This window comes from Lates calcarifer, linkage group LG11, assembly GCF_001640805.2.
Source record: "Lates calcarifer isolate ASB-BC8 linkage group LG11, TLL_Latcal_v3, whole genome shotgun sequence".
Lineage (NCBI taxonomy): Eukaryota > Metazoa > Chordata > Actinopteri > Centropomidae > Lates > Lates calcarifer.
In genome coordinates, this window is record NC_066843.1 from 4350738 (window position 1) to 4378298 (window position 27561).

The 27561-nt window shown below is 39.4% G+C and overlaps 1 protein-coding gene across 1 annotated transcript; it reads right to left on the reverse strand.

The window, feature by feature from the left end:
• Window positions 1-1077: 1077 nt before the first annotated feature.
• On the reverse strand, window positions 1078-17995 carry si:ch211-198m17.1 (mucin-2). Its single transcript, XM_018660572.2, has 14 exons — window positions 17683-17995; window positions 7860-9404; window positions 6982-7158; window positions 6199-6297; window positions 5967-6076; window positions 5819-5877; window positions 5586-5719; window positions 5309-5443; window positions 4522-4564; window positions 4294-4331; window positions 4103-4190; window positions 3040-3235; window positions 2491-2523; window positions 1078-2127 (listed from the first exon to the last, which is right to left on the reverse strand). The coding sequence occupies exons 1-14, from the start codon at window positions 17714-17716 to the stop codon at window positions 1999-2001; spliced, it is 2820 nt and encodes a 939-aa protein (XP_018516088.1). The 5' UTR covers window positions 17717-17995; the 3' UTR covers window positions 1078-1998.
• Between the last annotated feature and the right edge of the window lie 9566 nt (window positions 17996-27561).

Here is a 27561-nt window from a genome sequence, read left to right on the forward strand (position 1 = left end):
CCCCTGAATGCCAATCACAGTGTGTTCCAGTGACACAGTGCCCGAGATTAAAGCCTGGCAAAGCCAGATTTAGCCTCCCAGCAAACCAAATCCCAGCTTTTAAGAGCCTGTGAAGAGCAGACTCTTGGTCTGTAACGCCACAGCCAAACACTGCCGCCCACGTTTTACACAAACACAAACATAAAACTTCTGTAGCTTTCAAACACCTTGTCACTCATTGTGACAAAGTGCCGCACACTGGGCAGGGAGATGGTAGTAAATGCACAGGCAACATCAACTCCAACCTCCAAGAATAATCCCATTAACACAGTGATTTATGTGGCCATTCAGTTAGGTCTGCTGCTGTTAAATACATAATGAAGTGCACCAATACTTAAGATTTCATTCCGTTTAAATAAGAGTGGTGATATATTGCAAAAGCAATACAGAAAATTAAATAGTGAGCTTTGCATATGCAGATTTTCATGCTTACTCAAAGTGTTCCTTTGCATATGATCTTAAAGCTTAGGTAATAGGGTTTTATCTGCATCTGCAGACGAAAAAAGGTCTAATATTTAAATGGATCCTAAATATAGAGTTGAACACACATATCATATGTCCCAGTTGTAAAACAATCCATCCAAATAAATAAGAATAACACGTGTTAGTACAGTAAGGAAGAGAAAAAAAGAGAGAAAAAATAGCAAAAACAAAAACGCACACTATAACGAATGAGCAGAAAGCATCCAACTCATAAAAACAGAGGTCTAATATTTAAATGGATGTAGACTTTTTAAGTCGCCACATTAGTCAAGCAGAGCTATATTACACAGTCTGCAATGAGTCAGTGAAGAATCTGAACGTCTTAGTCCTTTGATCATCTCAGATTGGTTTAGAATTATGTACATTTTTAAGTCTTCAGATGCCAATAAATGTCATACGAATTGAGTGCATTTCCATCTGCTCTGCATACATTTGGTTAATGATACAAATAGTCTGCAAAAAAGGCACAAAAGTCTGAATTAGTGGGTGATAAAGCTATTTAAGCACTTAAGGTATTATAGTCACTGCATATATCAATGATCAGAAACAAGTCTGTTTTATTTAAAGTAATTTATTACCATTTCATTCACACACACACACACACACACTCTCTCTGCCAACAGATCTTCAATTATTTACAAAAACTTTACACACTTATAAAATAGTGCACTGTCTCAGACACACAAGGATAAATATATATATATATATATAAGTTTTCAGAAGAAATGTATACAAGTGATAATTGGCACATCCAGGAGGCAGGCTTTATCATCAGCTTTGCATAATGTTTCCTATTTGTCAAACAGACCTTTAAAACAGGCACATTTTGCAAGTGCAGCTTCAACAAATACAGAGAATACTCAGCTTTAGACAGCGACAATATAAATCCCTTTAAAAATGCTCCCAAACCAGGGATCCAGCCCCTTTAGTCATTCAAGATGTATTTTCTTAAGCAATCATACCCTTAAGAAAAATATCTAATAGCCCCAGAAAGCCCACATTCAATTTACTGTTGATTTCAGAGGAAAACTGGTGGTAAACTTAACACATATTTGTAGTGCAATTAGCAACATAAGAAGCTTTATCTTAAAAGACTAGAGAATGATTTCTTTAAAGCATAAAAAAGTCAAATGTACCTATAAAAAAAACATTTATCTAGATTATATTGAGCAACAGTGACATCTAGTGGTTATCAGCAAGAACAGACATGATGCACACAATCTTATCCTTTAAATAAATTGTTCAAATGTTCTTGCTCGTAGATGAATCTCTTTGGTGGCTGGTCCCAGTTAAGAAAAATGTTCTTTGTGATTTGTCATTGATCCAAGCAAGTTCAAGAACATATAAATAACCAGGTCCTGCTTGGGAAATGTGCCTGTAGTTCCAGAGAGCGTCAAATCAGTGATTTCTTTTTGATCCAGTGGTTCTCATTCACTCTCACTACATGGATTTCACCCCCCACTGAACAGGTGTGTTTCAGTTTTTCTTGTCATCCCCTGGTAAGAAGTAGGGGTTCTCGTGGCCTTGGACCAGGTAGGAGTAACGGGACGGATTTTTACCTTTGAAGGTCCTCATCCCATCTGGGTTGAGATCATACGATCCCGACTGAAATGTCAGTGAAAATGTGTTAGTGTCTTTTAGATGTAGGGACTTCACACATTCACACGGAAACACCCAGATAAGCCAAACACACACAGATAATAACCTCAGTCACCAACATGCAGGGACTACTCACGACTATCCCCAGTCTACCATCAGCCGAATTTCTTTGAACTGTCACTCACTAGATTTAACATGAAGATGAAAAGCAAGCCGCTTTCCACAACAATCACAGATCTCTCATGAAGCTTCCCATCACCCGGAAGCCCCACCCACCGTACCCACCGTGATTCCCACCGTGGCCTGTCTAAATCATCAGCAGGGGGCATCAAGGCAAATCAAGAATCTAAGAGCAAAGCCAGGCCTTACCTTCTTCCATCCTTTCTGCTTCGGCTGAAACCCCTAAAGCAACACACTGGGAGTCAGGCAAAGCAGGGAGCATAGGGGAGGGAGCTACATGCTAGCACTGTATTTACATTCTGGATGATTGGTTTAAACAGAAGGGCTTAAAACATATCATCAACGCTTCTAATCTGTCTCTGAAATGATACAGGGTGGTTATGAGCCCAGTGAGCATGGATTTGTCGACTTGCAGTAAAAGAAACATCCAGTTGTCTTTGGTTAAAACTAAGCTAAACTTGATAGAAAAGCATTTAAAACATTGTGTGTAGGTCCCGCCTATACACTGGTTTAAACAACGGTGACAAAAAACACTTTTCAACCTCGTTTAGCCTGATTTTAACCTTGACATAGACGTACTTTTCCCTTGCAACTGATCAAATCCATGCTTACAGTGCAGGTTCATGTTTGGTAAGCAGGTGATTTTGTGGATGATCGACACTATGCACGACTGTGAGGATTAGTGGTAAGTTATTCAGACGACTGAGACGACTAAGAAGAACATCTGTGAAAACTCACCAGTCCGTTGGTTTGATGCTTTTTGTCCACCAAGACTCGAGTGCTGCCCCCTTCTGTCATCTCTATGGAAGGAGCTGCGTCCCAGTTGGTGGTGGCACGAGGGATAGGGGTGATGCCTGTGGGCCAGGGCTGGTTTAAGTCACCTGATGCATATGGACTGCTGCTGTGGTCTGGCTTGCTGTTTGAGCATTTCCTCCTAGGGTACAGATAAAAGAGTAAAATGAAAGACGGTATTTGTAGCCAAAGCCTGATGTGTTTTATTCCTCTGTGCCGTAGAGATGAGTGGCATGTTCCTTCATTACAACAAACACAGTCACAGATCATACTGCATATAATCAAGGCATACAGTAGCTCTCTGGAGATATATTCACTGCATTTTGCAACTTTGCGCCACAGCAGGTCGTTAGGCTTTGCTTATTTGCATTGGCAAAATATGTGGAGCAGGGCTAAGTTTTGTTAGAAAGCCAAGCATACATGAAACTGTTTTTTAATATCATTTGAATACGTACATTTCAGCATGTGTCACTGAGTGTCACGGACAGGGTAGAGAAGTTAGAAAGTACTTAAAGATGGACTAATACATTGATGATTTTGGTCTTTTCATGGGATTTGTTATTGAATATCTCTAGCCTTATCCTCCTCCTCAGTGTTAATTCAAGGATTCTCAAGTAAAAAGACATTTAAGTTAAAACTGAATTGAACCTGCTTGAAAACTGACATTTTTTAGGCATCTACAGTGACATTTAACTGCTGCTCAAAGAATTTTTCTGTGATTATATTTCACAAGTCTGACCTACATGTTGAAATGTACGTATTCAAATGATATTAAAAAACAGTTTCATGTATGCTTGGCTTTCTAACAAAACTTAGCCCAGCTCCACATATTTTGCCAATGCAAAGAAGCAAAGCCTAACGACCTGCTGTGGCACAATGTTGCAAAATGCAGTGAATATATCTCCAGAGAGCTACTGTATGCCTTGATTATATCCAGTATGAGAAAATAAATCAATACGAGGCTGGTGTGCTGTACTGCTGGAGGATTAGTCTTTTTTAATATTCTCACCAGCAGCAGTATATGAGCAAAGCCAGGATCAGGATGAGAAGAACTCCTCCCAGTACACAGGAGATGACCACCACTGCCAGCAGAGCCGCTGTAAAGATAACATTTAAGACATATTATGAATTTAAGTCAGTGCATATTTGTTTCTACTGCTGCTGCATAGCTTGTGCTGTTGAAACAGTGTTGCTACTCACAGTCATTGCAGTTGAAGCCAGCGTATCCAAATGCACATCTGAAAGGAAAACAGAGCAGTTAGACAAAATGATATTAATTTTTCATGGCTGTCCTGTAGCATCTTAATAGAATTTAACGCTGCATCCACACAGGGGATGTCAGTAAAATTTCACCATGTTCCACAAACACAGTAATGCTCAGACACCTCACAAACTTGAAATTTACTTTTAGAAAATGTGCACACTCACGGTTCGCACGTGTCTCCTACTGCCTGCTGCCCACTTGGACAAGCTAGAAAAAAAGAAACACAATAACTGACACACACACACACACAAAATGTCCTGCAGACAGAGACTGAAATGAGAACATAACAAGCTACAGTTTCAGACTCGGTCACGGTAGATGGAGAAGTACTGAATGCCCGATTACACACAGAATGAAAACATGAGCACAATGAGGGCCTCTTCATGTGGAGGCTGCATGATAACCATTTCAAACAAGCACATAATAGCATATTATGCTTGTCCTGGGAAAACTGTGCCACTGTATATGCAGCATGATGTCTGACGCTAAAGGTCTTATTCTTTATTAGCTCTTCCTATAGCTGATCTCCTTGGTCACAACCCTCTGAACAGAGAGAGAGCTGTGATTCTTCCCCTTGTTTCCAGGGAAACAACCCCGTTAAAAAGAAATAAATTTAAGAGATAAATGAAGCAACGGTCAAGGGTCGGCACAGAGAAAAGGCTACAGCTCTTGACCTTGTCTTGTAGTCTCACTCCCTGTTGTTTCCCCCCCTCATTCTCACACATTTTCAGCGAGGATAAGGAGGTTTTGTTACAGTTTTCTTAACTGTAGCTCAGTTGGCACATTCTCAGACGCTGTGGGTTGTCTGCTCTTATAGTCTAACGCTTTAATAATCTAAAGAATTTTCAAACATAAAAGGTATTACATACTTCACATGCTAGAGCATTATTCAACCTTAACACTAGTCTTGATAAGGGAGACAGACAGAGAATATTAAATAGCTGCCTTTACCTTTGCAGCTGGTGTTTGAGTACACAATGGAGATGTAGCCCTCTAAACAGGAACAAACAGCCCGGCCGTTCCTGCTCTTGCACATTGTGGTAGAGACATCACAAGGTGTTGGCTCCACCTGACACAGGTCTGTACCTGTAAAACAGAGCACATATAAAACATACAAATGAGGAAAACCCCTTCTGAAATAATGTATTATAAGCTGCGGCTCATAAATGTCAGGTTACCCTCCAAATATCAAACCACACTTCCCTCGACTTGCGCTAGCAGTTCTTACCTGTGAATGTAACATCAGAGAAAAGTCCGCTGGTTGAGTTTTTTATAGCCTGAGTAATGACCTGATCAACCGCCTCTTGAGTGGTGGTGGTGTTTTCAAAGATGTTATTGACAGTTGCACGCACACTTCCTGGTCTAGAGGATTACAGAGAAGCATCAAAAGAGCTGAGAAATCTTTTGTAACCTGTGGTGTAATAATGTGTTTGTGCAGCATGAGAAAGAGAAAGCACTCACTGGAGTCGCACAACTTCAGATCGTATATACCCCGGCTCATTTTTGAGGGCATCTCTGAGCTGTGAAACAGAATGAACACATGCTTTAATGACTCAGAGAAGGGCTTTTATTATAACTTATCAACACGCTTTGTGAGCTGACGACCTACCCCTGCTGAGATGTTAGCCGCTGTCTCCTTGAATATTGGCGAGGACCTGTTTCTCATTTCAGGTTGAAATGTCAAGGCCATGAAATGCAGCTCGCCTGGGAACACTTGGGCTGAGTGAAGAGGAGGAGAGGAGAAAATAAAGCAAAAGGTCTTTCAGCAAAAGTTTCATTGCCAACACCCCATTATACGATCTCATCATCTGGCCACACATTCAATTTTGTAACGTTCTTACCAGGTACGCAGCGGCCATCCTGTAGGAAACTCCCAGAGAGACACTGGCAAGTGCCATCAAGACAGACACTGTCAAGTGGGCATGGCACAGCAGGACACACTGATGAGAAATGGAAGAAGAATGATGAGTTTTATTCTCATCTTAACTGAATTTACTAAGCCTTCAGTAACTGATTTTCTGGCCACCTGGAACTGGCGTATCACTTTTCAAGTTTACCCTTTGGACACAGCATATAAACCAACATTATGACTCATTTTAAGGTATGTTTCTGGCCACCTGATGAATCTAAGTCCAATATTCACTCTCTTTTAACTGTTTTAAGTCTCTAATTGTGGGGAACGTCTGGCTCTTTAGCTGCTAGATGATCCACTCTGTTCACCAGCTAGCTGCTACCTGTGCTTATCAGCTGAGAGCGATGGAACCTAAACAGTAAACCTGTGGGCCAGACAGCTAAACAATGAGCTGACACTATAAAACTACACAAAGCTGAGAACAGCACAGATTGAGGTGATACGTCTCTGTAGGTCACCCTATTTTGATACATTTCTAAAAATTATCTAATATAGCAAATGCTATAATCAAATGCAACCATGATTCTGAATCTTTTTAGCACAAAGTAAATGAAAGCAATAATCTTTAGCACTGAGGGTCCATGTGAATGCAGGATTTCATTCTAACCAATAAATGCAGCGGCTAATTTCTTCATCAGTAACATGTTTTTTGAGTGAACAGATGAAATCATGACAGATGAAAGTGTGAAACACTTTGGAGACGGTTACAAACCAATGACTGGGATGGGTGGAGGTGTTGTGGTGGAGTTGTTGCTGGTGGTGATCTCTGTTGGCTGTGGGGTGGTGGTGCCAGTGGCAGTGATGGTGGTGCCAGTGCTGCCGGTGGTGGTGGGTGAAGCTGTTGTGTTGGCAGCAGTCGGTTGAGTTGAATGAGTTGAAATGGTGATTTCTGTACCATGAAAAAACACATAAAGATCAGCCTGAGGACATTTAAACAGACAGCACTGCCAACATGGATGTCCCGTTGTGAAAATATACCCAGTACTTTAAAACAGAACCTCCTGTATAAATCTGCAGAAAGCAAAATTATTAGTGTTTACATAAATATCAAATTATACCTATGAGAAGCTGTAGATTCATCACAAAGTAAGACTGGCAAGGCTAATTACATTAAATTATCTTATGAGGAGAGAGTTCCACATTGGAAAACCTTGAGCTACAAATCACATGCAGTTTACATTACTGCAATGTTCCAGAGCACAGCATCCATTTTCAGATTGATTTCCTACCTTCTAGACCAGCGTTGGTTCAAAAAAAAGTTCAAGAGACTTGAAATTTGCTTATGATAGGTAAATCAAGAAGATGTTGCCCTTGTATTTAGTCATTTATATATTTTTGAGACTTGACCCCCTGAAGACTAGACTTCGAGTCAAGTTTACTTTTTTCATAAGGAACAAAGGATTTTGTCATTTCAATACATAGGGACTTTAAGATAAAGAAAAGTATTTAAATGTTGTGTCATTCAAAAATCAGCATTCAAAAATTTGCAGCTTTAACTCAAGTCCCACACTGACCTCTGTCTCACCTGTGTGTTAGTGCTTATAATTTTGAAAGAACACACATCAACACTCATCATGCTGTTAGTCCTACCTCCTGGGGTTGTTGCTGAGGGACTAAGGGTGGTGGTAGTTCCATTGGGGGGTGCGGTGCTACTGCCTGGGGAGGTGTTTGAAGGGGCAGAGCTGGAGGTGGAGATGGAAGTAGGTGGAGAGGGTGGGTTGGGTGGTCCAGCTGTTAGTGTTGTGTTTGCACTGATGGTGGAGGATGAAGTTGTGGTAGTGGATGCAGGAGATGCAGGAGGGGTGCTTGTGGGTGTAGTTAGTACAACTGTAGAGTTTCCTGGTGTTACTGGACGTGTAGTTGTTGTGTTGTTGCTTGTAGGTGTGGTTGGTGTAGCTGTGTTGTTTGAAGGTGTAGTTGGAGTAGTTGTGTTGCTGTTTGGAGGTGTAGTTGGAGCAGTTGTGTTGTTTGGAGGTGTAGTTGGTGTAGTTGTGTTGTTTGGAGGTGTTGTTAGTGTGGTTGTGTTGTTTAGAGGTGTAGTTGGTGTAGTCGTGTTGTTTGGAGGTGTGGTGTGGTCGTGTTGTTTGGAGGTGTGGTTGTGTTGTTTGAAGGTGTAGTTGGTGTAGTTGTGTTGTTTGGAGGTGTGGTTGTGTTGTTTGGAGGTGTTGTGTTGTTTGAGGTGTAGTTGGTGTAGTTGTGTTGTTTGGAGGTGTGGTTGTGTTGTTTGGAGGTGTGTGATTGTGTTGTTTGGAGGTGTGGTTGTGTGTTGAGTGTGATTGTGTTGTTGGAGTGTTTGTGAGGTGTGGTGTGTTGTGTTGTTTGGAGGTGTGGTTGTGTTGTTTGAAGGTGTAGTTGGTGTAGTTGTGTTGTTTGGAGGTGTAGTTGATGTAGTTGTGTTGTTTGGAGGTGTGACTGTGTTGTTTGGAGGTGTGGTTGGTGTAGTTGTGATGTTTGGAGGTGTGACTGTGTTGTTTGGAGGTGTGATTGTGTTGTTTGGAGGTGTAGTTGGTGTAGTTGTGATATTTGGAGGTGTGACTGTGTTGTTTGGAGGTGTGATTGTGTTGTTTGGAGCTGTAGTTGGTGTAGTTGTGATGTTTGGAGGTGTGATTGTGTTGTTTGGAGGTGTGGTTGTGTTGTTTGGAGCTGTAGTTGGTGTAGTTGTGATGTTTGGAGGTGTGATTGTGTCGTTTGGAGGTGTGGTTGTGTTGTTTGGAGCTGTAGTTGGTGTAGTCATGTTGTTGTCAGTATGTGTGATTGGTGTAATTGGGCTGTTGCTTGCAGGTGTGGTTGTATGTGTAGTCTCACTAGTGCTGCTGGGATGGCTCGTAGTGGATGCCGGTGTACCACTGTTTGGAGCCGTTGTAGACTCGGTGACACTACTGGTGGTGACTGTTTCTGTAGTGGTGACTGTTTCTGTAGTGGTCCTGGATCCATTGTTCGATTGTGACGAAGTCGTCAGCACATGAGTAGTGGATGGTTCTGTGGTTCTAGATCCTGTTGGGATTTCTGTAGTTGTAGATGAATCTGTTGGATCTTCTGTAGTAGATGGTGGTGAACTGCTGGTTGTGTCGTTGTCGCCTGCTGTTACAGTGGTGTGAGAGGTTGTAGGTGTGGTGGTGTTCTCATTGTTTGTTCCTATAGTCAAAACAAAAGCACAAAAAATAATTGACTGAAAACAGTTAATTAATACATTTACTGGATTTTTTATTTATTTATTTATTTATTTTTAACTGAAAACAGCTTCCCATTGCTGCTGGAAACAACATGAGAGTGAACCAGAATAGTAAAGCTTTAACATCAAAAAAACAAAAAACAAAACATGGAACTACAGAGGTGATAATTCTCTGTGGGCTCATCACTACAAACAACACCTTCCACATACAAGTAATCATTTAATCCATTGTTCACATACAAATATTAATTATAGCAGCTTTAAGCTGTCTAATGTACACATCACAGCTTATCAGCTCAATTGTGCATGGTAATTAGCGATAATAAATAATGCATTAATTAGCATATATTTCCATGTCAATGTACTTGTCTTCATATGTTCACACAGCAAACTGTGAATATTAAGTATTGAATATTAAGTATTCTCAGTGTTAAAAATCTAATTAGATCACATACTGTCTACTGGAAGCTTGTTGTGTAAGTATGATGTTTACACTGTTCAACACAATATATTAATAATTTAATATCAAATAATGTGGCTGTTACTCTTTAATTTTCAAAATGACAGACCTTGGCTTTTACTTTTTCCAGTGGGTTGTAAGAACATTTAATATCCAGTCTACAGCATTTAATTTGAGAGGTTTATACAACTTCACTAACATACTCTGAGTGAAATTAAATGTGACATTGAAACTTTGCATCTGGTGTTAAGACACATTTTATCTCTTTTTAGCCTGTGGCATTACAAAAACAGTACTTTATTAAAGAGTAAAAGCACTAATGGCTCAGTTGGCACTTTTTACGACACATTTATGGCTTTATCACAGAGGACAACAGAGGTTGTGCCTTAAATAAACATTTCACCCTAATTGCGTAAAAACCTTACAAAAGCTGTGACTCAGCAGATAAGATGTACGGTAAGTGACGACTGTTAACAACACTAAGATGTGTTGGCCACAAAGTGCTGCCAACTTCATCTGACCATCTTAAAGGAGACAGTTGCCTCCTGTTTGTTCAGTGGGCTGCCGTGACGCCTGTTCCCATTTAGCCTGCTCCCTCTCTCTGCTCTGTGTTTATAGGAGGAACAGAGGAAGCCAGAGGGCAGCACGAGGAGTGCTACAAACAGTAGGAGGTCTTTGATAATGGCTAAGCCTGTTTACCTCAGCTCCTCATCTGTATGCATTGAATGATTACATTCAAAACCCCTTTTCAGCAGCCAGAGACAGAACATACTGCTCAGAGCCAGATGGGTTGACGCCCTATACAAACAGTTTTCTCCAGTAAGTCGTCTCAAAAGCACAAGGAAGTGGTGAGAAAACCAAGACCAATATCAGATCCTGAGCATGATTTGATTATTTTGTGTGTGACCTAATATCTTTGTCACTAAGTAACCAAGACTCATTAACAGATTAAAAAAAAAAAAAAAACACAGGCTCCACACCCCTGTGACAGCAGACTTTTATGTATACACACCTTTAAAAATTATGTAGTACAAGAAGACATTAAGCAATCAACGATGTTACATGAAGTGACGAAAAATGGGAAGACTTATATAGCCTCAGATGATGTTTTTAAATGGTCATAAACCAAAGGAGTGGCAGAGTTAGGCATCTATATTGAAGCAGCATAGCGTGAGATAATTGCCATAAAACACACATGTATCATTTTACTGCGACTGGCTTTTCTAGATTAAGACTTAAGGGCAACGGACTAATCTTACTGGATGACCACAAATCAAGATTAATGAAAAACCTCTTAGATCAGATCTAACCAACCCTGCCTTGATTAGCTCTGTGCGTTACATTTCCCACTGTATCATTATTTGCAAGGATTTGGTTGTGCTGAAGGTTAAGTATTTCACTGCGCACTTCACCACTACATACTTTGCATTCTACTATCTCACAGGCACAAGTTTTATCTTGTATCAAAACACCTTCATATCTTTTTCAGATTCCTGTTGCTTTATTGAAACTGGGCAGCCAGTTTCAGTTTACACTCCATCCCCTAGATTAGTCACGTGTGTGTGACCTGGCCCATTGTGGTAGCTGAGTGCCAGTAAACTAGTGTCAGTGCCAGCAGGTAAATATGCACTAAAAGCCAGTGGAAGCCCTTAACATTTTAGAAATACAGTTTTAATACACACAATCAATCAAAACACAACTAACCCTGGCGCTGCAGTAAAAGAGTAATATTAACTCTACTAGTGTAAAAACATAAACTCAGTCAAAGAGCCTTATCAGCTCTGTGTGTTTCTTATCAGCATCTTTCATCTCCACGTAATTGTAGAATGGAAAGTTTACAGTCTACAGGCCTGTCTCTGTGTCTTGACTAATGACACACAAACTAATCATACATTTTGGACAAGGGCAGTTCAAAGAGGGAACTGGAGAGAAAATACGTTGTTTCATGCTTTTCCACTGAATGAAATTATAAATTTCTGGCAGAACTAATGCCATAATATGTTAAGACATTAGACTCTTATCTCAGTTATCAGCACTGAAAATTTTATTTTTCTCCTCCTCGCCACAGCTGTACTTTGTATTTAATGCTAACTGGCAAATATTAGCATGCTAATACATTAAATGCTGAGCTATTTAACAGATTGCCACGGAATTTCATAACGATATTCAGGATGAACTGTAATCAATCTCCTAACTTTTTATTTAGTAGGTCAAAATTTTAATTCAAACTAATACATCTAATGACGTTCCTAAGATACATTTTGTGGATAGTGATTAGCAAACATTAGCATGCTAACAGACTTAGACAGTGAACACGGTGAACATTATACCTGCTAATCATCAATGTTAGCATTGTCATTATGAGAATGTTACCATGGCGATGTTAGCATTTAGCTTAAATCATCTCTAAGTAGTCTTAAGAAGCTGCTAGCATGGCAGTAAGCTAGTCTGGTTCTTAATTTTAGCTTGCTTAAGCTTTCTCTCAAACAATAAGATGATGCAAAGCTTTTCATTCTAACTTATTCTGAATATTAATATATGCTAATTTAATGTGAAACAAATAATCTAAGAACTAAACTGAAAGTATAATTTTAATCAGGATGTGCACTGCCACAATGATGGCAGTCGTTCTTGTGAGGTTATGAGGTTAGCATTACAGCATCATTTACGATTACAACCTACTACAATGACCTTGTAAATGTAGCCTTCAAAAGGAGTGATTGTTGTTTTTGTTATGGTCTGATTTTGCTGATAAAAAAGATGCTATTGCTGAGATCTTGAAAATGTTTAACCAAACAAGTGCACCAGATATCAAGGTATTTCTGGCCTACCTACAAGTCATAAATAATGCAGATAAAGATACCGAAAGAGTGTTATTGTCTGGTCATAAAAAAATGGATTTTTTATTTATGAACACAGAGGGGAAGTGATGTACAAAAGGGTAATTGTAATAAACAAAAATGTTTCTACTGTCATTCTCACGGTGATGTTTGCTTCCACCTTAAAAGTTCATTGCCTCTTCTCCATTTCTGTTTGCATGGAAATGTCAGCCGTACACAAAGTGCAAAGAATCAACCGTGAAAAGTTTCACAGAACGTCTATGACGCCCTAGTCAAAGATTGAAACAACAATAGCTGCAACTATGTGTGTTTAAACTTACCCACAGACCACAGCATTTCTTAAACTACATGTTAGCAGGCCAACGCCTTTGTTTTTTGACTTTGACAGAGCTGCCAGTACATCTTCTCTGTCCCCTGTGACTGTGACATTACCATGAAGCTGGAAAAGTTTAAACCATTAAACCCATATGAAAGAATGTAAACAGACAGACAGTTTGTGTAATGGAGTTGAAACAGTGGAGCAATTAAGAGCACACTCTGCGTTGCACGTCTGACAGACAGCCTTGTCTCTAAGGATTTAACCTACAGCCGGATAATCCCCTGCAGACACAAAAGGGCTGACTGGGTCAGGCGGGGTGACAATTGGGTCTAAGGTCGGCCCTGTGAACACACACTCAGGAGGATATGGATAAGAAGGTCCGGCTTTGCCTACTGGGAGCTATTCCTTTGGTCCAACTCAAGCAAGAACACCTGCTATTTGGTTTGACAAACTATCACCAGTGATGAAGCCACTTAAAAGCCGAGCAATGCTTCTCCACCTCTATCTTGCCTTTTGTCTCTCGACGTACAAATCAAACCAGCGCTGTGTGGGAGTGTATCTGTTGCCAAGGAGATGCCTGCTTCCAGCTGTCAAAGCTTCACCTCACTTCAAATCACAAACCTTAATAGAATCACAGAGAGAAAGAGGAACGGAGCTAGACTTTGGCGTCAATGCTTACGTTTCAGCTCGGCCCTGCACTTCAAGGGAATTATATTCATGCAACACAATGGCACTCCTATGAAGTACCCGTTCATGATGTCAGATCCAGTTCCCATAACACACATCCTCTACTTCCTGCCTGCTCCTGGCCACTCCCTATAGGAATAAATCCTCGCCTGTATTGATGACACAGCTCTGGGTGAGGGATACTAATTCCCAGAAGGAATCCTGCAGACAAACAATGTCCTTGTTCCTCAATGTTGCCATGAAATATTTCCAGTTCATAAACACGTTCCTGTAATACTTCTTCATTACACAAAGCAGCGCTGCGAGAAGGATGGACCTGATTAGAGAAAGATGGGGAGGTGAACTGGCAGGTTGTGACCCAACAGTCAGGAAGAGCCTGAGGCCAAAAGACAGGATCTCATTAGGAGACAGAGGAGTCATGTGGAGAGCTGACCTATAGTGATGTGTACGTGTGGAGTGCCTGTGTTTCAGAAATCAGGCAGTACGACATCCGAAACACGCTGATCAAAGACAGAGAATACTGGAGGCGACCTGGACTCCAGCTTTCAGCTAATTACTTGTCCCTCTCTGGGTCCCTTTTGGCGACTAATGAGAGTGAGCATTTCTAACATACTGCTTTATGACCTCCTGATATTTAAAAGGTGTCCCATCCTTGCATTACAAACCTCGTGGTACGCACACAGCTACAAACAAGTCAGTTTTCCTTCCAGTGGCCATTGCTGAGGGGGAAACATGGCCTGAGGGCTGGCACATCAAAGAGACGCAGCGTACGCCGGTTCACCAGGGGCGACCTCAGAGGACAGAGAGGGAGCTTTTATTTTCATCAACCAACAGTCCATCATCCTGCTGACTGTCTCATGTCAACAGTCCTGATCAGAGGACACATGGATGTTAGACGTGTTAGATCACGGTTAACTTAAAGAAACTGAATTGAAACAATCCCTTTATGGAAACTGTTTTAAGATTGTTTCCATAAAGACTGACAGTTGACTGATCAATTCTTGAACTGATTTAACTGATTTATCTAATCACCCAGCAGAGATTTTCCTATACTATTTTATAAACGTAGCTGCTGCTAGTAGTATCTGTGGTTGCATTAGATGCTTTACCGCAGTATTGGTTTTACAAGATTTCTTCATCAATGTCACAAAAACCCCTTGATCTTTAAGGTATTTAATTCATTAGATGATGATACACCATGATGAGTATCATTAGCAGATGAATAATAAAGGTAAGTGAGCACATTTAAAGCCCCAGTTCTCTGTCTTGCTACCACTTACCATCTGGACTGTCACATAAACTTCGTCTTGGCCGGGGACTGTGGCTCTTCCTGCTGCTGACGAGACAGACCTCATGCCTGACACACTTATGTGCAGCCCAACACAAACACACAACCTCAGCACAGGGAAGAAAGCCACGGTTGTTTAACAATTACCATCGCACGAGGATACACAGAGTGGCACGGCAGACAAATTTAAAGAAGCTAGATATCTTATCCCAGCCTGTGTTGTATGTCATACTGTGGGTGCGTTTCTTTGGTTCCTCTGTCATTAGACAGTCTCCGATTTAACAGGCGTCCTCAATAGGAGGAGGCAGACAGAAATGAGCTCTCTGTATCTGAGCAAACACAGCTCTTATACTGTAACTCGGAGGTAACAGATGGCTCCCTGGAGCAAGAGCTCACTCGCAGGGCCTCTGCACATATCATATCCAATTAAAGCTCCGCCAGCACATGCTTTCCAATTACAGAGCAAGATTTACTGCCCCGGAGCAAGTCTAATCCAACAGGATACAGCAGGGACAGAGGGAGAAAAGACTGGGGGGGGCAGCAACAAGTGTGCGTGAAAAGTGGATGTAAAAAAGAATGCGTGCCCACAGGTGGGAGGGCAGTCAAATGAGGAACATGAAATCGGATATCAATATTAAAGAGAAAGGAGAGGAGGAACTGAGTCACACACAAACAACACTACTGTTCACGGAAACTACCTATTCATGTACTTTACCCACCGATAACATGGCAATAAAAGCAATCAAAGACAGATATTCTCTGGTTCCAGTCTCAAATGAGCTGTTTATCACTGTTGCAGTAAATTGTACATCTCAAGGTTTTAGACTGTTACTCAGACAAAGTAAGCAACAACCTGCAACCGTCTGTTAACCCCTGAGCAGATCTTGCATGCTCTGGTAATGACCTAATGATGACTGGCCTGCAAAATATGACACATGTGGAGGAGACAAGACAACTGTATGTTGCAAGAGGGGAAGCAGCGGCAGATGAAAGAGAGAGAAGAGGCAGGAATTTAACGTCCTCTGCTACTTTCTCTCAAGAAAATGTGGTGCCAGACTCAGGGGAGGAGGATCACGACCCTCAGGAGGTCTTTTCATCTGGAGCCCTTTACTGCTCCTTCAGACATCACTCAGTCATGCCCCAAACTGGAGCCTCCGTCACCTCCCAGCCTTCCTCTATCTCCCTCTAACTCTGTGTTCATATACAAGTAAGACACATGACAGGAGGGGATAAACAGCCTGCAGGGTTCCACAGCACATGACACTGACCGACTCTCCGTCCTCATATGGAAACCTTTACACACAGAGATGCATTTCAGAATAGTCCAAAATAATACAAAAGGGTGACCAATGGATTTTACTGCAGCTAAGCTTAGCGACGCAGCGTACAGTGGAGAGTTCATCAAAATTCCTCAGGCGGCTTCACCACGCTGTCGAGGGGGTCCGCACAGAGTAAACTTTGTGTGTGGAGTGTGCTGCGCTTCAGGAAGCTCGCTGCTGTTTGACCAATGCCTCCTCGCTGGCATCTGTCCACCCCCACAAGGCTTTGAGTCACACTGAAGGAGCAGTGAGTCAGGGGTACAGACTATTTGGGGAAACCCCCCACGAATGAGTAGTGAAGAACAGAGAATGAAGAAGGAATGAAAGATTTTTCTTCAAAAACTTGAATAAATGGAATAAGATACTTCTTTCAAATTAAGGAGAAGGAAGACCTGAATACCTGTCCATGTCTCAGCTAAAGGTTTGTGGACTGTGTAAACAGGAAATAATCCAGTACTTTTTTGTTCAATCCCTGACAAGTCTGATATGTTGCATATTATTATTATTCATTATACTATTGTCAGTAAACCAAACCAGGTCTCTGGGATTGTTTAAGTTGCATTTATGCTTTTCTGTTAAACCATATCCCTCTACAAAATAATAAATAATACACATGGACAGTGCAGGGACATACAGTAAGCTATGATAAACTTAAAAAGATATGTTCATGATTTACAATGTAACCTAAAATGTACCCTCCAAAATTGTGAAAAATGAGCAGAAAAGAGATCATAAATGTATTTGTACATGTTCAAAACACCATTCATGTACATACAAAATGCAATTTTAACAGATATGTAAAGATAGATGCAAAATTTGACATAAAACACATATGATCAAAGTATTGTTGGAGATTAAAATGCCCAGATCTACATATGTTAGTTCCTATTAGCGCCATCTCTACCCACTACAACAGATATTATACTTACATATTAAAAACAGCATAAAAAGTCAATTAACATGATATATATCATTTTAACCTGTACAAAATGTTATTAGATACTTAATTATACATTAGCTGATTAAATAATTAAACCAATAAATAGCCTAAAAGTAACATTTTGATGGCAGGGCTTTTACTATAATATTTTACAGTGTGGTAAGTGAAGGAGTTGAATATTTACTCGCCCACTTTTCACATGTGTTTCGGGGTAAACTAAAATTAAAATGAAATCTGTTCTGATTATACTTTACTTTTAAGTAAAAAGTAACATTAAAATGTATTTACATGGTTCAGCTCATATTCCCAATTAAGTCCGTGTAATGTCGATAGAAACACACAGTAATAAACAGTTTGGTCAGTAAACTGTAAAGTAAACTTCACTCACCTTGGGCGAGAGCTGCCATGGAGAAGCACGACATACAGGTAGTTTAGAAACATGTTTTAAGTCTTATGTCGGTTCTTTTTAACGATATCCAGGCGGTAACGAAGTCCCGTGTCCTGTCGGTGTAACGGTGAATATAACGGTGCTGTGCGGACGTTGTCTCCACCAGGCTGCTACAGGTGGCTCATACTGGGAGCTGCAGCCTCTGACGGCATTAAAAGCTTTGGTCCCTCCTCTGATTGGACCGTCGCTCCTGTCACTCATCATTACTGTACTCATGCTTTGCCTCCACCCCAGGGACCAGTCAGGGCTCTGACCGTAAACCTGTCATCAGCAGGACAAAAAAGAAGGAAGCCAATGTACAATAAAGAGTCTATTTTTAGCTTATGTTGTTTTACATACATGTGCGGTGAGCAAATATTGCAAGTGCCTTGCTCAAGGACAGTTGGGCAGGGCAGCACAACCTCACCCTCTGGCATCATTACAAATAAATGCCTAGGATATTTAATGTGTTACAGCAAAAGCAAAGCTCTTTTTAATAAAGAAATGCCACTCTAACAATGTAAAGCACTGTGAAATTATTTAAAAAATATTAAAGATATGAAATATCAAACTATATTCACGGTTTTGAGTCGCACACTTAGCGTTGTTAAGTGTAACTTACCAGGCTGAAACTCTAAGATGGCACCACCTTAGCGACAGTGCTTATGTTGCTAGCAACAGATCACTAAGTTTCAGAGAATCAAACAGCTTGGTAGCTGCATCTATGTGCTGATATTTTGCCAAGTGTATAAGCTGTTTTTACTGTACAGTTCTGGAAATTCAGAGACACAAATTAGCTAATTGTATTTCAGTTATCAAAGAAATAGTAAGCGATTATGTGTGTGTGATAATTTGCACTTTGGCGGAAGGGAATGGCAGAAGTTTTGTGGGTAGTTGGTCCAAAACCAAAGTACTGGACAAATTTAAATTTTGTGGCACTAAATGGAAAGTTAAGGGGTTGCCAATGTTACTATAATTCATCCTGTGGGAGGGTATGAAAGTGTGCATCAAAATTCATGACAATCCATCCAATAGTTTTTGATACATTTCACTCAAAATCAAAAATGTCAACATCATGGTGATGCTAGAAGAAAAGCCAAAGAATCACCAAACTTATTAGGATTCGTCATCTTGGAACCTCAAATGTCTGCACCAAATACTGTGCCAAAATCCGTTTTATAGACACTAAGATATTTCACTGGGTAAACTACTGGAAAAGTCAGAAATAAGCAAAGTGCACAAGCTTGAAGGTCACAGCAATTTCTACAAAGATTGTCAAGATGTGTCGCTAAAAACCATAGATGTGACCCTTATGGTGATACCAAAGGAAACTGATTCTGATTCGGAATCAACCTCTGGGGACTATGAATGTCTGTACAAAATTTAATGGCATCCAGTGGTTGTGGAGATATTTCAGGCCACAGAGCAGTGCCAAAGGTGAGTTTGAACAAATAGAAACCTGTATTGAATAGTCCTCTGTGCTGCACAGCATGAACCAAATTCCATTCATATTCATCTGATTTTCTAATGTCTATAAATAGTCTGAACAATAGATGTCACACAATGGCCAACCCAAAATCCACATAATAAGTAGCTTAATCAGCTACAGTCTAACTGAATGTTTCCATACAAATATTTAACTTTTTATGTGAACTTTTATCCTAAAAATCTCTAAATGCAACAGTACAGTTGCGTCACGGAATTGTATTTTTAATATGATACACTTTTAATGACTTTGTCCTCTACTGATGTGCAGGACAGGTCAGTTTTTCTCTTCTCTCTCAAGCATGTAGAGCTCAAGTGTCTCAAGTTTACTCCAGCAGCTTTTGATCAAAACCTGGCCTCCGGCAATGTCATCAAGCACTGGACCGAGACCAGGTCAACTTGACTTTGAAATTAATTTGAGCTCTGTAGTTTGATATTCAAAGAGGTAATGTGAAAATAATGCATGTGATAGTGTAATTTGCAGTAAGAAAAACCTGAGGTTGGTGTTTCTTATTTAGATTTATCTGTATGTTTTGTGGACAAAGTTTGGATGACACACAGGTATACAGTGAGCTCATTTTCATTCAGTCTTATCGTCCAAAAATGAGAACACAAGAGCACAAACTCATTCAGAATGAAAACGAAATAAACCCTCCCCAAGGTCATTCCCTTCTCATAACAACATGATTATTGTGGACTTCTAAATGGACTCAACCATTTCAGGCTAAATTGGCTTCGTCTGGATATGAAAAGAAGGAATCCACTGACATTATTCTGTTATACTTTCAATGGTTATATAAGATATAAAGCAATCTTGTGAAGGTAGTAAACAAATCATGCAATCATTGCCGGACCTTATTTGCTTCACTTGAGTTAAGTGCTTAAAAGTTCAGTTCACTCAAATTACAAACTTTTTCCCACTTAACCTCGGTAGCATCTAGTCTTGCAGACAGTTTCCGTTTGCTGACGGTTTAGTTCTTTGTTTGCTGATTGTCTTCTGAAAACTGAATCTTTCCTTAAGGTTTACCAATCAAATTAACTAAAAAAGTGAAAGCACGTGACCAATCAGTATAATTTCTGGTTCCTTTGCATCAAGTCAGCGATTAAAATTATTTTCATGATCAGTTCATTGACTCAGTCTCTCAGTGTAATCATTCCAGTTAATGACAGAGTAAAGGTCAATGATCTATACAATGTCAGTGAGTCAGAGATGGAACTCATGACTATTTTCATCATCCATTAATCTACAAATTATTTTTGTCGATCAATCGCTTGGTCAATGACAAACCAGAGAATTGTGAGAAAGGTTCATCACAGTTTTCTACAGCCAAAAGTGACTTCATCAAATGTCTGTTTGTCAACACAGTCAAACCAAAGTATCAGCAAAATTCATATCGAGAAGCTGAAAATTGTTGTGATTTGTGAATTTGGGCAATACAGTATAAATAAAACTTGACTGTGGGCATCAAAACGTGGCCTGAGCAAGACATTTAGGTTTCTGGATTTTAAGTCTTTCTCTTTGGGCTTAAGCCATCTGTAAAATCATATGCCTGAATTTTTTATAAAACTATTTGCATCAGTTAACTGCATGGGATTTTCATGTTTTATGTTTGCTTTTCCTTTGTGAACGCAAATATTTAAATGATTGTTGTATGTTTGCAACAATCAGGAAGTGGTGACAGTGACGTCTGTGCATTTCCATACACTTTATTAACAATTATATCCATGGCTTATATTGGTGGTTCTTGTAAGATCAATGATAGACAAATGGACGTGTGAAATGTAGGTGCAAAACTTGCTGTTTTAAGTGATTTTTCTTCATAGCTAATGGGCAAATCTTTGACTTTCCAGTAGTCATAGGGGCTTCCAGTGATTCAAGCAGATCTATTTAAAAGTACTTGTATTTTTCCTGATCATGTTTCAGATGAACATAAATTGGAAAAGAACATGTTAATATTTCTTTGGGATTATTGCATTTTGGCAAGCAGCTCATGTTTTGATCAAGGCTAATATGTGACTTATTATGGAGAAATTTAAATATCGCTCTCGCTTTTCTTCTCTTTTCATTAATCTATGTGTATTGTATGTCAGATACAACTCACATTAGAGGAAAAAACTGAACTTGGAAAAACTTGGAAAGTTAATAAATAATTATCACTCTCCTCCCTACTAGAGCTTTGTCATATGCACACAAAAAATGTGCCAACTTCTGATAATTAAAAATAGCTGTGGTCAAAGATCCTGGTTCAACTCTCACACAAAGGTCTGCAGCAGTTTAATCTTTGTCATGTCACAGCCAATACGTGTTTTTCACACGTCAGATCCTCATAAAAGCAACTCAGGACAATATCTAATGGTTTAAATTATAAAACACTGATGCACGGTTCTTTTATTATGCCCCATGTTGGTGCCGTTGTCTGTTTTGTGTACGTTTTCGTTGCGTTGTTCTCTTTTGTTTCTGTACCAACAAACAAAATATGGTAAGATAATAAAAATAAACATTCAGTGTTCTGTTCTCCAGGAAGTATCTGTTCTTTGAAACTGGGTTGTCAGCATGCTTTGTTACTGTTTCATCACACGACTGACTCTGGTTTTATATTTGATCTATTATGGATGACACACTGGGCAGCGCACATCAGCAAAAAGACGAGACGAACAGTAAAGATGCTTTTAAAATGAAGCCCAAACCTCTGTGGCATTAAGAATTTTTCAAACAAAAACAGCTGAACATCTCTTAACTAGGTCAGCCTGATCACAATATCAAAACAAAACGTCACTTATTAAACATTATCCTCTTGTTATCAAGGAGGTGTTTTGTTGATTTTGTTCCAGAGCTGTGATATATGAATGATTGATGGTATGACTTCACGACAGCACGCACTTCAAACACTACTGTACACAAGTTAAAAATGCAGTAATTATCAGGAACTGTCATGAATACTTGAATGAGTAACTTTCTTATTAACACAACAATAAAAGTCCTCAATGCAACAAACTGTTGTGTTCATATTCTCACCGTATGCAGCTCTGTTTGAACCTGTATCACATATTTTTGACTTTTTAGCCACTGGTTTAAGTGTATGGTGCAACAAAACACTGCTACTAACCACAGTAATTACATGTTATTAAGCATATTAAAACGCTCTTGACAATCTTACAGTATTTTTCTTCTGGAGCATGATTGTGTTATTGTTTAACTAAGAGGTGGAGTTTATCTGAGCTAATGGTTTATTTCTTGCTGCTTTGTTTAGACTGTTAAACATATTGATATGAAGCATTTTCCAGGCAAATTCATTTTTATATCTTTCTACATTCCCCATGTTGACTTAGCATGGTTTTTTTTATGGCTCTTCTCTGGGACGGTCCTGCATCAGGGACACAACACACATCCAGCACTGTATAAACACACAGACCTCACTGACCTCACTCTTATCACATGCAAATACTCTGGGACATTGCAACATTTTTCAGTACTATGTGTTGATTTTTCAGCCTGGCAACCACCAAGATTAATCCCAGTGGCCTTTCTGTGTTGACACAAGTGCGTCTTATTTCAGAAGTGGATTCTGGGAAAAAGGTTTGCCCTTCTTAATATCACACAAGCACATTTTTACATGACCTTCTAGTTTTGATAATGATGGATTATCTAACAAGAATATTTGAAGTAGACCAAAGCAATTAAAGTCATTAAAGTACGTGTTAATGATGTTTTAACTCCACTTTAATGCATGAAATAGAAACAAACAGGAGTAAAAGGCAACAGCCATTGTAGCTGCTCTGAGTCTGTGGTGAAGGAGGAAGTACTCCTTTACTTAGGTAAAAACAATTTTGTTTGAGTAGATACAAAAAATATCAAAAGTACTTGATATGCAGAATGGCCCCCTTTTCAGAATAATATATATTATTATTATATAGTATTGGGTAATCTGTGATAATTTATTTGTCTATTACATTCTGAATTTGTAATCTGAATCTGAGAGATATCTGAAGCTTTTAAAATAGATGTAGTGGAATAAGGAGTGCATATTTGTACTTCTGAAAAAGCAGAATATACTGACATTTAGCAGGTTTTGCAGGTATTTGGTCATAAACCAAAATACTGGACATATTGTGTCAAATGTTGATCTGATGATTGCACTAGATGTAAAATGAAGTGTTTACCAGAGTTGTTTGAATTTATCTGGAATTTTATGGCCAGTCCATCATGACACATTTCACTCAAAACCATAGATGTGAATGCCACAGTGGCACCAGACTCATTCGGATTCATCTTCTGGGGAACATGAATGTCTGCTCAAGCCATTAGGATAGATACTTTAGTCTGGACCAAAGCATTGCACCGTCATACTGACGCTGTCCTGTCCTTTGAAACCATGTCACTAGCACGGCTTTAAAGACTTATTTACATTCTGTATTTAATTCCTCTTCAGCTATGACCCATGTTACAGAATCATAAAAAGTCTCACCCCTTTTTTATTGCTGTTGTTCCCCATTCATTATCTCACTGTGTACACAGCCCAATATGTAGCCTCTTCCCAGCTCCGGTGATAAGAACACCAGGCAACGTCATGCTCACATCTACACTGTCAACAGACCTGTGTCCTCTGGGAGCATAAAGAGGCAACGAGAGCAGAGACACAGAGGAACATAAAGCTCACCAACATCTCACAGGGTTAACTTAGCGTCTGTCGTGTGGTGTGTTTTGACATCCAGCTCAGGGAATATGGAGCACTGTCCTCCCTGCCTGCCTGTGTCGGATAAACGAAACTCTTTGGTTGCTTAATAAAAATGACGTCACATGCCTCCTGATCACACCCTTACATTTCTTCAACTTTATGGCCAGATTCTTCATTTTCCAGTCAACTATGAGTACAAGGAGCTTATCAATATTTACTCATGGTGACGATGTAAAAAAAAAGAAAAAAGGACAGAACAGAAACTTTGGCCACATAATCATCAACACTATAAAGAAAATACAGTCACTTATTAACAGAGAGACGGGATTGGCACTGAATCACACGCATTTTAGGGTGCGGACACACAAGTACATGAAATTGCGTAAAAGTTAGCAATTCATGTTGGCCACCAACACTCACGAAATGCAGGTTTTATTCCGTGGTGACGGGAACACAGCCAGCTTCTCTTTTTTGCCATTTCAGGAAGCAAGTTTAATTCCCCACAGACACTGAAAAGGAAATGAGGGGATATCAGATCATCAATGCATGAGACAAAGTTAAAGGTTAAATTCAAATTGACATGCAGTGCTGGCTATGAATATAAATGCTGCTTTACTTAGGTGGTGCAGGCTGGAGTTTGGGCCTCTAGTAATATTTATTTACATTGATAAGTTAAATGTGTTTCTATGTTAGTTTTCTCATCATTTTTGGGGAAATAATGCACTTTTTTTCATATTTGTTTTCTTGAGAGCATAATAATGTCAGCATGTGTTCACTGAATGCTGTATTTATGTAACATTGACATCATATTCACATGGGTGTGATGGATCACTCCTTACATTGAAGCAGTTAACTTACATCACAAATGCTGAATAATGTCACATCAAAGCTACATATGCTCACACTTTAACCTTTAATTGAGGAAGAACATTTGGGAACACATTAGTAGTGTTTCTTTCATAAATGTTGAAGTTTTTTGGCACCAAACAAAGTAAAAAACAATCTGTGTAATAAAAAGCTGGTGGCATGACAACAAAACAAAAGCTCTTAGAGATTACAGTGGAAGACAATAGAGAAATCACTCTACACAGTACTTGCTGTACTCACCAAATACTCTGCTGGGATCTTGGCTGAGAATAGTAAATCATTAGATGAATCTTGGTGAAGATGTATGATACCTGGTGTATTATTAATGATATGCATACGCCTGTTATTCCCCCGGTTTGAGTTAAATTTACAGAGATGATTGAAAGAATGAAAGGAAGAGGAAGTACTGTGTGCTGGAAACAGGTAAAAATCTACTGTTTAAGAAAGAAAAGGAATAATTAAAAAGAAGTGGAAGACTATCTTGAGGACAAAGCTCTTGTGAGTTAGCACCCTGAAACGCCAGCTCTCAGATCAGTGTATTAAGAGGTGTGATGTGATTTTATAGGAGTGAATATGAACCGTCTAGTCCATTAAACCACCTTTTTTTTTTTTTTTTTTTTTAAAGCAGAAAGACTTACCGTGTTTCTTTTAATTCCAGGATGAACTATTGAATGAGCCAAGTGAGTAGAGATCTGTAAAGCAGGCCTGAGTTAGAACTAGAAACTTATCAGGAATCTGAGCTGCTCCTGAAATATATGATCAATAACATGTAGAGAAAAAGCAAAACAGATGTTAAAATGAACTTATATGAACATTAGAATACATTGAACTGCATTCAGTATTAAAATGACTGAACTACTGAGACATCACAGCAAAGGCTGACAGTATCCACTACAGGAGAGACATTATCGCCACCCGGTGGTGAAAATAAATGCAGCAACATTAAGCTTCCATAAGCCTCTTAAGTGCTACAACACTTCAAGGACAACATCATTAACAATATCAACATCAACACCTCTGATTACAACTGATACATTTCATTTCACAGATGAATTAACATGTTTAACACCACTTACCACATAAAGAGTTCTCGGTAACAGTTTTTTTTTTATTAGTTTTCTCCCTAATCAGTTTTAAATTCATTGGACAAGTACAGTCTTGTGAGACGCGTCACAGGATCCCGAAACAACATAAAAATGGAAGATATCATCAGCTACAAAATTTGGCGGTGATAAAAAAAATAAAAGGATAGAAAGATAGTAAAATAAAATTTATACAGGGGGTCAGAATTAAGTAAAATAAGATGTAGTGTTTTGTACATTTTTTTGTAAACACAAAGCATATTGAAACAATATGGCAAAAAAGATGTGGAGGAGAGAGGAGGTGTAAGTGAAGAGACTAGATGAACACTGGTTGGCATGAGACATTTACAGAAACCCTTCAGCAACGTCGTCTTAATGGGTCACATAAATGTCATGTTCACAAAAATAGTCACACAGAAACATGACATTGTTTTCTTTCTTTTTTTTTCTTTCTTTTTTTTTTTACATACAACAGCATCTCTGCTACATACATCAAACCTTCACTCCTTTGTCCCTGGTTTATCGTGATATGAGGTATATGTGAGGCGAATTCTAGCTCATGCCTCCACCGTTCAACATGGCAACACATTTTTAAAAAAAGATATTACAGCATTGCATTCACTCTGCCATGTTTAATGATTGCTTAAAACAACAGGCCATCAGGGCGTAAAGGGGTTTAAAGACTCATTCAGCAGAGTGATATCATTTCCAGCACTCAAGGCCAGTTGTAGCTATGGAAGACAGCGCAATTATTGTTGTGTCTTTACAAAAAACCCCAGCATAAATACATTTAAAAATCAGCAAGAAATGACATCTAACATTTACTAGACAATATCTTGCACCTGCACTTCTCAGAAATAGGCACCCAATTTCTAAACGGGACATATATGCTCAGTACTGCCAGCACACGTGAAAAAAGTCTAAATGCATACAAATTGTTTATGGGCAGCCATCTTTTTTTCTTTTCTTTTTTTGCTTATAATGCATATGGCTGCCTCGGTAACAGCTGAAGAAATACTTGATCACTAACACATTTTGTCATCAAATTCAATAAGAAAGCAAAGCTGCTAAGTTGGGTCAAACTAAAACTAGGGGTTTGAATTACATTTACATTATCCCGATTACATGTTACTGTATTTTAAAATCCCCCACCCACCCTCCCACCGTCCCTCCCGAGCTAAACCCTCCCTAAAAGTAAGGAGAACAAGAAAATGTCAATGAAAAATCCCACTTTCACATATCAGCCCTCCCTTCCCATGAGCCCATATAAACCATGCTACCCAGACAAAAGGGTACCCCCCCCTCCCCCCCATCATCCACCCAGAATATGTCTAAACCCTATCTGCATATACCCAAACAACACGTCTCAGTCAAAAAGCCAGTTCACACCTGACGTTTGAGCTTCCTTGATCTGACGGGGTACTTTACTCGATGTACGAAAACGGCTCAAAGTGCTAATTGGATTTTTTTTTTTTTTTAAGAAATAGGAGAACTGAGGAAGAAGAGGAGGGCGGGAAAAGGGGAAGGCCATTCTATTGCTGTCCAACAGCAACCTCTATTGGCCACAGAAAAGCCCTAACATCACTTTTTGTTCTCCAAAAATATATCAAGGACAACATTTACCCCCTGAGCCAGCCCTCGTTCTCCCTGCACTTCAACTGGCAGTTCCCCAGAATGATTAAATCTGTTATTTTACATTAATATATATTCTTATAAATATATATAGATAT